Source organism: Macaca nemestrina, chromosome 3 (genome assembly GCF_043159975.1).
Source record: "Macaca nemestrina isolate mMacNem1 chromosome 3, mMacNem.hap1, whole genome shotgun sequence".
NCBI classification, from domain to species: domain Eukaryota; kingdom Metazoa; phylum Chordata; class Mammalia; order Primates; family Cercopithecidae; genus Macaca; species Macaca nemestrina.
Window position 1 is genome coordinate 13,438,957 of NC_092127.1, and position 13,482 is coordinate 13,452,438.

General features: G+C 37.7%; 1 protein-coding gene across 1 annotated transcript; it reads right to left on the reverse strand.

The window, feature by feature from the left end:
- Positions 1-632: 632 nt before the first annotated feature.
- Positions 633-13,233, reverse strand: LOC105466636 (signal peptidase complex subunit 3). The gene is made up of 5 exons (XM_071092808.1): positions 12,981-13,233; positions 10,964-11,039; positions 8,946-9,020; positions 5,748-5,863; positions 633-4,824 (listed from the first exon to the last, which is right to left on the reverse strand). Exons 1-5 carry the CDS (start codon positions 13,121-13,123, stop codon positions 4,692-4,694), a joined length of 543 nt encoding a protein of 180 aa, XP_070948909.1. The 5' UTR covers positions 13,124-13,233; the 3' UTR covers positions 633-4,691.
- Between the last annotated feature and the right edge of the window lie 249 nt (positions 13,234-13,482).

The following is a 13,482-nucleotide window of genomic DNA, read 5'->3' on the forward strand; positions in this document are numbered from 1 at the left end:
TTATTAACGTTGTAAGTTTTCTTTTGGCCATGGCAACTCATCAATCAGGCAACAATCTACAGAACTCAGAATTCTTGCTTAACACTTCACTGGGAGAGCGGGAAAAGGACAAGGGAGTATGAGGAAAAACGTTTAAAAAGTGAAAGTTCTGGTATACACTTGCCCAGGTTGGGAGAAAACAAAGTAAAATGTAGTTGACCTCTTTTATCATTCCTGGTAACATACACTTAGGTTAAAAACCCTTACCCTCTAAATGCAATGATTTTCTGTTGTTTTGAGGGAGTATTTCTGTTTTGATTGCCTGAATTCACTGGTAAATAAATGTTCCCTTAGTGAGCCAAACCAGCCAATGTGCCCAAGAAGCTGGCGGAGGATCAGCCAACACCCTGGCCTTTCAAAGAGTCAGCTATTTGTTTTAACCCATTTCTTCCTGAGCTGTACTTTAAACATGCATCCTGAGATTTTTTTTTTTTTTTTTTTTTTTTTTTGCGGGGGGGGGGCGGTCAGGGCTACAGTAGGGTCTTCTAGTGTTATTTTAAAGTAAAGCAATTTATGTATCAATCTTATCACTAGCCACTATCACTTGGCTCCCTCAGCAAAAGTCAGAAAGAACACAGGTCACAGCAACTAGATCAAGAGCAGCATTTACCTTTACTGAATTGTCCAACTGAACTTGGTAAGATCTAATCTCATTAGGAACTCAAGAAAGAAAAAAAGAAAAACAGCACTTACAAAGGAGGACAGTATTAATGACAAAGAATCCCCATGGTTTGGTCACATTAGAAACACAACGCCTTCATTCTTCATCAGTATTTATTGGGTGCCTATTATGTGCAAGGCACTATGCTAGGCCCTGGGGAAGATACAAAGATAAATCTGACAGACTGCCCTCAAAGAGCTTACAGTCTAGTATAGGAGCATACAGTCTCTGGAGAAGATATTTTAAGTGTAGCTAACCTCCCCCATCCCACCCCCACCAAAAAAAGAAAAAACCTACTAGACTTGGTTTCTTCCATTTACTTTTAGTTTAGCAGCTTCACATAAAAAGCATAAATCTGAAAGTCTTTTAAAATGCATACTTCTACTCGTAAACAAAATTCATTTTCATTAGAAAAAATGCTGAATATTTATTGCAATTAAGAAAAATCTTCGGCTGGGCACAGTGGCTCACACCTGTTATCCTAGCACTTTGGAAGGCCGACACAGGTGGATCACTTGTGGTCAGGAGTTCGAGACCAGCCTGGCCAACACAGCGAAATCCCATCTCTACTGAAAATACAAAAGTTAGCCAGGCGTGGTGGCGGGCGCCTGTAATCCCAGCTACTCCGGAGGCTGAGGCAGGAGAATCGCTTGAACCTGGGGGGTGGAGGTTGCAGTGAGCCAAGATTGTGCCATTTCACTCTAGCCTGGGCGTAAGAGCAAACCTCCGTCTCGGAAAAAAACAAAGAAAAGAAAAATCCTCAAACATATATTCAGTATTCTCATGAATTTTTTTATGAATGACTACATTGTGAAGTAAACAATTTCTCAAATTGCATCAAAAACATGCAATAACTTTTTGAAACATCTCTTTAAACTACTGAAAGTCACACATGTAAGGTACACAGGCTTCTCTCTGCTAAAAGCAAGGAAAGCTTTGAAATGAATATATCTTTGTTTGCTACCAATGTTCACAGCTTATGGTTCTTCCCCCATGAACCCACTTCATGTCAATACAAAGTATTATAAAATAATACCTCCATTGACATATACCCCAAAGATCCAAAGCTTTAGATCTCTAAGCTTCAGATAGAAAAAAAAAATAGTGAAAAATGTTCATTATCAATAGCTGGGCTTTAAGCTCATCATCTTAGAGAAAAAGCCCAGCTTTTCATCTCTAAGATGAAATCTTCCAAAAAGCCCATCTATCATCTCTAAGATGATAATCTTAAAGCCCAGCTATGAATTGGCTGACGAGACCCACCAAAGAACTAGAAAATAATTCCAGGAAAGGAAACTCAAAACTCACTTTCCTATTACGCCCTTAGGAATTTCTGAAGTTTTTGTTATTTTCCTTTCAGAATAAAGAAACCAAATGTAATCCATTAGGGGAATAAAAAAACACTGATACAGATGGTTGCCTAGTTAAACTGTTAGAGAAAGGGATATGTGAGCACATTTTTAAATTAATTCATTTCTAACCATAATTACTTTTAAATAAGTGTCTTGAAATCATTCTCTTTTCTCAGAAACATTTCTGGGCTCAGAAATTTCTAATCATACTCAGTTTTGTATAAGCCTAAAGCTTTGTGTCTTTGTAGAACATTATAAGACTTCTCTAAAACACTGAGACTAAAGCAAATGAAACGGTTATCAAACTGAACACAAGTCAATTTTTTAAATGTAGAAACTGCACCCCAAAATGAGTTCCTGAGACTGAGGGTCCTTATTCCCACATTGGAGCATTCTTGTTCTGAGCAATTTCCCTTAGTCAAGCCAACAGAAAACTTTCTCCATGCTGTGCTAGTTGGGCATTTCTACTTCTCTTCCTCACCAAACTCCAAAAAAAGTGGGCTTGTGAAATTGTAATTCAAGTAAATTTCAACACTAATCTCTACCAGACTAACAGATCCACTCATCACAGAAGTATAACGAACTGTTAAACTGGTGCCAGGTCTGGTTAAGACTGCAGGCTTATTGCGAATACCTTCTTTGAAGAGGACACACCTGATTTTTAAGCTTTGACACCTGCACATTTTAAGTTTCCATGTCTAGTTTTGTACAAAATAAATGAGGTTACATTTTCTGAGTGTAAAATCTAACAGAAATAAAGTAGATCAATATGAGTTATGTGTTAGACTTTCACTCATTTTCCTGTCTTCATATTACTAACGTGCTTTTTTTGTTCAATCTTTTTGCTGAACAGATAAATTTTATAGATTTGTGTGGAGTAAAAAGATTGCCATTAAAGTTAACTAGTCCAACTCTGTCCCTTTACAGATAAAGAAACCAACACCCTGAAAAGTTTAATGAAAAAGCTGGGAGCCAAGCAGTTTAGCATTCATGGTATCTTTGACCTTTCTGCTGATTTGAAAAACCCATACCCACAGGCTTTTGCATGAACTATACAACTCCATACAACAGATGTTAAAATTAATGTAATTAAATAGTGACATATTTCACATAAGGTAAATATAACAAATGTTTATAATTTAAACTATTCTTAGAAAATATTAGCCCAATTCTTAGAAAATATTAGCCCTTTTTGGTTACTGCTAATAGTGTAACTACAGTGTTTGGTCTTGCTTTTCTAAGGGTAACTGATTTGCAGTTGCTACTTTGGGGATGTTTGTTTATCCACTGCAGAAAAAAAAAATCATGTTAAATACGATCACGTATTCAATCATGTATTATGTACTGAATTTCTAAGTTATTTTTACATACATGTAGATTTCTTTATGCTTTTAATATAAGTGAAATGAATTTATTCAGAGAATATTACCTTGACATACGTTGTTGGCAGTTTGAAAATTAGTCACTTTCATATAAAACAGGAAACCTTTTCTAGAATAGAAAGGGTGTCCAAAGTGACAAAAATATCAGGAAGGTTTTAAGTGAAATTTGATTAGTCTGCAATCTGAGGTATAAGAGAAAGGATGAGCTCAGAAAATTAGAAGATCTGAGTTCAAGTTTTAACTCTACTCCTTGATCCCTAGGTAACCATGGAGCAATTCAATAAACTTCTGGGTTTCAGTTTCTTATCTGCAAAGAGCTAACACACTACTTACCTCATTAGATTATTGAGGATGACATAAAGTCTATGAGTGGTTTGTAAATGGGAAAGCATACCACAGTTATTATCCCAATAATTATTAAAATGTAGACCTACAAAAAGTAGTAAATAATTCACTTAGTGACAGTAGGCATGCGCCCTAGAAGAAACGTAACTCAGAGGGTAAACCATGCAAACATTTTAACTTTCAATGGCAACGCTAAAAAAAAAGTAAAAAGCTATAAAGGAACGTTTTTAGAGAAAGTACTGAAGACACACATTTGGTTTACCTAAAAGATTTTAAAATGAATTAGAATAATTTACAGCATATGAAGAGGTATTTAGTCTTTAAGTAGAGAAAGTTGCTAGTCACATGTAAGAAAAACAAGTATTATGGGCCTTCCTAAGACAAATGGAATAAAATTCCATCACTTTTTTATAAACCAGACTTCTAACAAATAACCGTATTAATTTTCCAGTAATCGAACATATCCTAAAAGAGATAAAAGAGAATGTCTACTTTTAAATCACATCCAACATGAACTCGCGTGAATGCAAAAGGCATAAAATACAGAGTTGTTACGACTCTACAGGCACCTGAAAGTTTTAACTACCTTTCATGCTCACTTTATATTCCATAGAGAATAATAGAAATACAGGGAATACTTCAAATATGTATTTTTTACAAATCCATTTTATGTAGTTCTTATTCTTGTAAGATAACACTCCACTGTGGCAGCCTTGTTTTTTTGTTTTGTTTGTAACATTAAGTAGCCCATTAACCTTTCCCTTCAAACAGGCCTTTTGATGTTAGTTCTTATACCAAATAAAAAAACAAACAAAAAAAACCAAACCAACAATAAATGAAGATGTAAGGGAAGAGATTAATGAGATACAATTCATTAAGTATAAAAATATGTCGTTTCAAATTCAGAATAATTTAATAACTCTTCGTTATTTCATATGTATCTGGAAATGGGACAGATACGTGTCCTGATCCTGTCACAAGAGGTAGAATTCCAGCATTTGGTACGACGTTCCAAGACAGGGTCAAAGTGACATTCCTGTTTCCCCTATAAAAAGATACAATAAACACAAATCATCAGAAACGCTAGTAGATCAAAAAAAAATTTTAAGTCAAACACTGAGATGTTAAATACTTTACTTATAACCATCTATTCCTAACAGAAATCCTAATATGCTAATCTGCAAAAAGAACTATTTTCTCATGTCATTTAAAATCCAAGGACAATGCTAGAAGACACCAGGACTACATTTACTGATGTCCCAGGATGACCCATAGAAACTCACAGCTGCAGTTAATAGAACTCTCAACCAAAAAGTTTAAATGATTCAAACAGAAAATGTAAAAAGAGACAAGCTAAGAATCAGAGCAATGAGTTGAAACCTAACTCTTGTCAATTACCTAGATGGACAAACCTTAACAAAATTCTCATGTTCTGAAATTTTCATTGCAAATACAGAGGTTTGGCTTGGTCAAAATAGCTTTCTTCTAAAATTATTTCGAATGTTTGCCACTAGAGTCTAAGAGGTAAAAATAACCTGAGAGATCAGTCACTCTGAGTCAACTGAGCTTTAGAGAAGTCACGTCTGGAGAACCAATAGCACTTCCCTTAACTATTATCAACTCCTAGACCCAACACGCTGCTTCTAAGGTTTCCCGACTCACGCTCAGAAAGGAGCCCTTTTATTTGACAACCACAGCCCTACCACATCTGAACAAGCCCATATTCCTGGTACACTTAAGATAGAAGCTTTATTAGTTTGACTATGACATTTCACAACCTGCAAGAGAATTGCTTATCTTAGATCCCACTTTGCATTTCCACCCAATTTTTCAGTTCAGATATGCATAAATACTTCTCTTCCAATTTTTCTCCTTTTACTCTCAAGTATTTTTCTTTAAAATAAAAATATATCTTTCTCTCTTTTTCATCTCTTATTAAATGTAAAAAAATGACCAAGAATTGCTCACTTGAGACCATTTCCATCGTCAAAGAAAAAATATTTTGTTTTCATATCTTTCAGCAGCAGCTTCGGATTATCACCTCTCAGAACAATCTTGTCCCACAGGACAACTTGGTTCAGAGCCTATATTGAAATGAAAATTAATTAGATAACTCATCAGAAATACCACCTTATCACTTCAAATTAAAAGTATTAGTAAGCAAATAGTTTGACATGTTAATGAATTCAACTTTGAGGAGTTTGCTGGAATCTTAATGCATACAAATAGCAGCAAAGAGACAGATACAAAAAGGAGCAAATTATTCTTGGAGAGAAGAATGATAATTCCCTGAAGGAATTCATTCCTTTTGCTAACTCAACTGTATTACTTCGGGCCTTCACAACTTAATGCAAGGTTTTTGATCTGTAAGATCTCCAAAAAGTGAGGCCTTTGGAGGAACAGATGAATTAAATCCCTAGAAGGGAAGTCTTCTGTTAAATCACTTTTCCCTTAAAATTTCTAAGACCCTCCAGCTCAGCATGGATCCTAAACGGTACCAGGAAAACAGAGCCAATCCCTGTTCCATCACACTGCTAATACAGTTTACTACTGATTAATTATGTCACGAAAATTTATAAGAAATCTTCTCCAAGATTTCTTTACAAAATCTTGAAGAAATCACTAAAAAAATGAAGCCTTTTAAAGATCTTTTTTCCCTTTAATTAAAAAAAATACATGCATTGCTGTCTCATCAAGGCAAAATTCTAGAGGTCAGACAATTCTTTTAAGCCACTCTTTCAACGTATTACAAACAAGCTCCGTTTAGAAAATTAAAAGTGTGATATGGAAATAAAAAAAATTTATGGCCACTACTAAATCCCAAGGAATTTGTTCTTTTTAAGTTAGCATCTATTAGCTTGTAAGGGCAATTACTCAGTATATGATGACTACATTAACTAAAAAGAAATGTGGAGCAGTTTTTTTTTTTTTTTTTTTTGAGACAGAGTCTTGCTCTGTCACCAAGGCTGGAGTGCAATGGCACAATCTCAGCTCATTGCAACCTCCACCTCCCAGGTTCATGAGATTCTCCTGCCTCAGCCTCCTGAGTAGCTGGGATTACAGGCACGCACTACCATGCCCGGCTAATTTTTTGTATTTTTAGTAGAGATAGGGTTTCACCATGTTGGCCAGGCTGGTCTCAAACTCCTGATCTCAGATGGTCCCCTGCCTCAGCCTCCCACAGTGCTGGGATTACAGGTGTGAGCCACTGCGCCTGGCCTGAACTAGTTTTTTAAATCACAAATTATAATTCATAGTAAGTTTTATAATTAAAAGCTATTAAACTATTATATCAAAACCTATTAAAACTATTAGTTTATGACTGAAAGTTATTAGCAAGGTGGCGGGTGCCTGTAATCCCAGCTACTTGGGGGGCTGAGGCAGGGGAATCACTTGAACCCAGGAGGCGGAGGTTGCAGTGAGCCAAGATCATACTACCCTACTCCAGCCTGGGCAACAAGAGTGAAACTCCGTGTCAAAAACAAAACAAAACAAAAACAGTTCAAGTACTCAGATACTTAGATTAATGAATCCCATACAACCCCAAAACAAAGGCAAACTGTTCTCAATAGGTAGGGATATTAATTAATTGTAGCTATATGGCTTAATAAGACTACCAAAACAGTTCACACCATGTTTTTTTTTTTTTAAAGAAAGGTATCTGGTACTAAGATGGATTTTAAAATAATCTCAGAAGGTTAAAAAGTTATTAACAATCTGGTACTAAGATGGATTTTAAAATAATCTCAGAAGGTTAAAAAATTATTAACAATCTTTACAGCTTTTGATTATATATCTTCATAATGACAATTATAATCACAGATCTCAAATTCTGTTGATTCAAGTAAGTCACCATGCAGCTCTCTAACTGTAGCTGTGGAGAAAGAATATTTTAACTTAAAGAGTAAACAACAGCCGGGCGCGGTAGCTCATGCCTGTAATCCCTGCACTTTGGAAGGACAAGGCATGCGGATGACCTGAGGTTAGGAGTTCAAGACCAGCCTGACCAACATGGTGAAAGCCTGTCTGTACTAAAAATACAAAAATTAGCTGGGCATGGTGGCAGGCGCCTGTAATCGCAGCTACTTGGTAGGCTGAGGCAGGAGAACTGCTTGAATCCAGGAGGCGGAAGCTGCAGTGAGCTGAGATCAATGGCGCCACTGCACTCCAGCCTGGGCTACAAGAGCGGGACTTCGTCTCCAAAAAAAGAGTAAACAGCTGAGTGGCAATACTACTAATACTACTGGCTACCCGCACCATTTCCTAGTTGATAGTTCAGCAATATGTTTCTGATCTTACTATAGAAAGTGGTCTCCAATAGTTTTTGGATCACAAATCCTCGAAATAAGTGTTATTATAAATTATATAGGTACTACATATGTACTATTATTAATTAATACCATTGACAGTGTCTCAGCCAACTTATCAGATCTATTTAGGTTGTCTTTGTGTTTTTTTATCCTTCAGTGTGACAGAGCAGCTCAGAAGAAGAATACAAGTATGAGCTTCACCATTTTCCTACTGTTTACATATGTATGGATTATTAGCATCATCTTCAATCTGTGATTTCTTTGCAGAAATCTTTTTAAGCCACTTTTCCATTTTGAAAGAATTAGCTAAAATTAGATAATAGAATCCACTTATGTATTGCATATACTGCAATATTTTGCAACATGCTGAAAACAAATGAATAAATGCTAGGTAACATGGTGAACTTCTTGACCTACAGAATTCCTCCTTTCCTCCGGAATACCTGCATATTGTAGAAGGCACGTGCCCATTTATCTGTCTTAAAGGCTGAATACGAGTATTAACATCAGTTCATATAGCAAGTATTAGTAAAGCTTAACTGTTTTTACTTTAAATTAATATATTAATAGAAGCTTCTAACTGTTTTCCTTACATACATATATTTCTTTGCATGGACCCCATTCTGGAGACCCCAATGCTAGAGAGCTATATAGAACAAACAGAAAAACGAAAACAAAAACAAAAAGAGGCTCCCAAAAGAGCTAACGTTTTTATAACAGAGTTACGTCCACAGGCTTGTGATTTTTTGCTAGGTAACTCAGGTCAGGTATTTTAAATACATAAAATGTGTATTCTCTTTCATAAAGAATAAGGCTTTAAATAGCTATTAAAATACTTCTAATTAGATATACTTACATTATTTTTTGTTGAATATTCTGCTGATAAATAAAGAAACAACTGCTTAACATTCCAATCAAATATATTCTCTAGATGTAAGTAAATTAAGGAAAATATAAATTTATGAGCAGTATATCACTTTTAAATAGATCTTAATTATTCTTAGGTTATTTATCCATAACAGTAATACTGAAGTAAAAAAGAGAGAGGTGGCCCAGAAACATAATGTGCCACTAATTTAATAAAAATATGCAGAAGACAAATACATTGTGAAATCCACCTTATTCCAAAACAAAAAAACCTCAGTATGAGATTACTGGCATCCTCCCGTATTCCTCCAAGGATTACCAGCGGAGATACTTTGACTAGTAAGAAAAGAACAAATCCAAAATTTGTTTTCTGTAACATCAACTAAGTTAAAAAAAAAAAAAAAAAAAAAGGGCACTTGATATTTCAGGCAAATACAATTCCACTGGTGCTCTAAAGTATAAACAATCACCACTATTTAAATTTAACAATATGCAAACATAAACAAGGCTCAATAATTAACCAAGTATAATAAATTGTACATGTCACTTTTGGTCACATGCAAGTAGACATTAAAATGTCTCTCAAAGATGCAAATGACACCAATGTGGCTCAATTCAGTTTCCCAAAGAGGACAAGAACATCACCAGAATTAACAAGACTGGTGCCAATACCAATAAATAAGCAGAGTTAATATTTGGATTTTTAAGTATTATGTTAATTGTTAACTCATTTTACTACATGAGTTTCCACACTGTTAGTAACACATTTGTTGCATTCCATTATTAATTATGTGTAACCACTAAGAATCACTCCTTTAGAACTAAGTCTAGGACTGCTGTTTACAAGAACAAGTACAATTTAAAGTAGTAGTAGCAGCAGCATTAAGAAAATCTGAAGAAACTACAAATAATGAGATTGGTAATATATAAATACCATAGATATCAGGAAATTTCACTATACTTCTCTGGATACACAAAATTACTAGTCTCACAGTAGACCTAAATTCCCTTGAGCAGATTTTTAAAAATCATACAGACTTAAAAATACACATGAAATTTAGCATAAGACTCTTCCGATGGTACACTCTATTTCCTAAAAAGGTACCTACAGAACTAATTCTTAGCCTATTTCTAAACCTGACAATTGTTAAAAGTTAAGCTGAAAGTAAATTTCATGGTCATAGAAAGGCAAATTAGATAAATTCCCCAAGTATATGACCAGCTTTAACTGTTCAGACAGGTACTTTCACACAAGTTCAGACTGTTCAATCTCCACAACCATTTAAATCATGGGGTATTAAAAAGGCAGGTGAGATCAGGCTAGAAATGGCAGAGAACATTGCCAAGACATTAACCTAAGACCCTAAAAAAGACTAGCCTGGCCAAAATGATCAGAGTTGTCAAAAGACAGAAATTCAACGTCAAGAGAAAACATTTAAATATCACCACCAAAGAAACTCTTAAAATTGTTAATATTTTCTTTTATAAAATTCCTTATAAAAAGAGTTATGATGGCAAAAAGCAACCAGTTTACCAATAATTTTGATATCACCCTTTCAAATCGTAACAGACGTAATTCATTTTTTAAACATATGTCTCTCTCTGCTATAATAAAATATGGATATATTATTTGAAATTGTACATGAAGTATCTATAGGCAGGCTGAGCACTGGTAATATTTTTCCTTCTTATCCAAATGATCTAATTTCATTTTTTCTTTCTAAAAAACAGATTCAAACTTTCTTACGTAGCTTTCAATCAATTTAATGTTTCGGTTAAGAATTTAAAGTATGTTCACACAATAAGAATTTAAAGTACGTTCACACAACTACTCATGAAGTTTTCTCAAAGTGTGATGGGGAGGTATTAACATTATTTTACTGATGAAAAAGGCACAGGAATTTCCAAGGTTTGGCTGATTCAATGAGATAATCATCCAAATCATTAAACAACACATATCTCATTATAAAACTATAGAAAAAGTAATGAAATATTTTCTTAAAGGATATCAGCAGTTATATCAAATGTGATAAATCCCAGATCACTTCTTTCTCTAGGTCCAGTGAAATCTTCTACATTTTTTCTAGAAGTAAAGATAAAAGTTTTACCATCCAACAGAACATACAAAATTCACGTAACTTCTTAAAGAGAAAGAATACAGGTGTGTGCACAGGTGAAACAGCAATTCCACAAAGAAACAAGTAAACACCAGAGAAATCTGTAAGCGTGAAAACAGGAGAAACATTCTAATCCAATATGAAAGTAAGTCTTCAGCTAATTGCATGTAACTTAAGAGAATTCCTAACAAAACTCAGAGGGAGATAAAAACTGCTAAAAAGAATAGTAAATACTTGATGTAAAGCAATTGTGCATAATGGGTAGAAGAAACTACATATGACTACAAGGTGATATGGAATACTAACAGATGGCATATTAAGGGATGATACAGTAATCACCCCCTTATCCGAGATTTCACTTTTCGGTTTCAATTATCCGCAGTCAACCCAGTGTGAAAATAGGTGAGTACAGTAAAATAAGTTATTTTGAGAGAAAGGGAAAGAGATCATATTCACATAACTTTTATTAAGTATATTGTTACAGTTGTTCTGTTATTGTTAATCTCTTATTGTGCTTAATTCGTAAGTTTTATCATAGGAAAAAACCAAGTATACTAGGATTTGGTGCTATCCGTGGTTTCAGGCATCCACTGGGGGTCTTGGAACGTATACCTACCCCATTAAGGGGATACTACTGTAACCAGCTGCTATTTACTGTTTACTACGGGTCAGACCCACTGATAATATTTTTCACATTTCAAATAATACTCACAACCTACCAATTAGGTATTACTTCCATCTTAAAAAGAAATTAAGTCCCAGAATGGTAAGAAACTTGCTCAAGACAAGCTAACATCTGTTCAGTGTTTAATATGCACCAAGCTCTTCTAACCTCACAGGGCTGACAGTGGCAGTGCTGATTTCCACCCCAGGTCTATTCGAACAATATCTAACAAACATCAGTACAGTAATTTAAAAAAAAAAAAAAAAAAAAGGTGGGGGACAAGGCTGGCTATTTGATGACTGGCTTCTTGGCGATTCTGACAAAGAAATAAACTAAGGTTAAAGAACTTGTTGGAAGATGGAATAGAGAAGGGTATGAGAATAAGAGGGGAAAAAATACGAGGATTAAAGACAAAAGTGCCAGAGAATAAAATCAAGGACAAAATAGGCAATAGCGAAATGGCCCTGTCATTTCGAATTGCATTTTTCGGCGTTTTCGCAGATTTCTTCAAGTGGTTGGCCAAAAAATTAAAACAACAACAACAACAACAACAACAACAAAAAAAGAAACCCAACGAAACAAAAATCTCGCTGTATCAGATGGCTAAGATGCTTAATTCCCTCAGTGCCCAATATCTCTGGCCAACTTCAAAGCAGCTGCAAGTGTTGACTGCCTTCTGAAGATGCAAAGGCAACAACTGTAAAGAGAATGTCAAACAGGGCAAACTCGGGTGATGAATGACACAAAGACAACCCCGTCCTGTGGCCTCCAGAGCCGCCGGGAAACCCCACGGAAGCCCGACCCGGAGCGTGGCGGCAGCGCCTGGCGGGCCTCGCGTGCGGACCACGAGCGGCCCCGGACGCGCGGGAGGCGCCAGCCTGGGCGGGCGGCGGCGCCGGCTCTGCTGTTGTGTTGCTCCCTCATTGGCCAGGCGTGGGTGGAGGGAAGTGAGGAACAGGAAGCAAGCGGAGGCACCGACCTGAGGAACGCTCAAAATTAAAATTTAAGAGCAAGCCCGGGAATTTACTGTGGAGGGGTGCAAGTTCCGAGGGGACGCCGGAAAAGCCCGCGACGTCCACCCCTGACGACCGCCCTCGGGGACGAACGGCCGCTCAGAAGGGCGACCCGGACGCCCTGCCTGCGGCCCCGGCACGGCAGCCCCGGCGCGGCGGCCCGGCTTCGGCTTCCGCCCCGGCCCGGTCCCGGCGTTCTGCACCGCCGGCCCGGCCTCGGCCGCACTCACAGCATGATCCGCGAGACGTGCAGCCGCACCGGGACGCTCCTGTCTTTGAAGGCGGTGGTGATGAAGCAGCCGAAGGTGAGCGCCGCCATCACGCTCAGCGAGAAGGCGAACAGCGAGTTCGCCCGCGACAACACCGTGTTCATCGCGATCGTCTCCCACGAGCCCCGGCTCCACACGCACACTCACGCTCCCGTTCCGGCGGCGGACCGGCTCCCTGCGATCCGCGCCGTCTGCGGTGCGCGCGATCCGGGAGCGCGCGCCGCCGCGGCCCCGCCTCCTTTCCGGTCCTCCGACGCGAGCGCGCGCGCGCCCGCTTCCCGAGACACACCCACAGCGCGCACGGGACCGCGCGGAAAGGGAGCGACCCAGCCGCGAGCCCGCCCCTCCGTCGCGGCCTAACGCCGCCACCAATCAGCGACGAGCGAGGGAGGGGCGGGGTTTGTCGCGGAAGACCCACCCCCTCCTAAACAGCTTCTCCTACTCTTCGGCTCAGAGAATCGGG

Excerpts from the sequence above, each read along its gene's own strand:
- LOC105466636 (XM_071092808.1), bottom strand. The coding sequence starts at position 13,123 with ATGAACACGGTGTTGTCGCGGGCGAACTCGCTGTTCGCCTTCTCGCTG. Across the intron at positions 11,040-12,980 it reads CACGTCTCGCGGATCATGCT|AAAAAATGTAGAAGATTTCA; the intron begins GTGAGTGCGGCC and ends CTTTACTTCTAG. Across the intron at positions 9,021-10,963 it reads CATTTGATATAACTGCTGAT|CTAGAGAATATATTTGATTG; the intron begins ATCCTTTAAGAA and ends ATTTACTTACAT.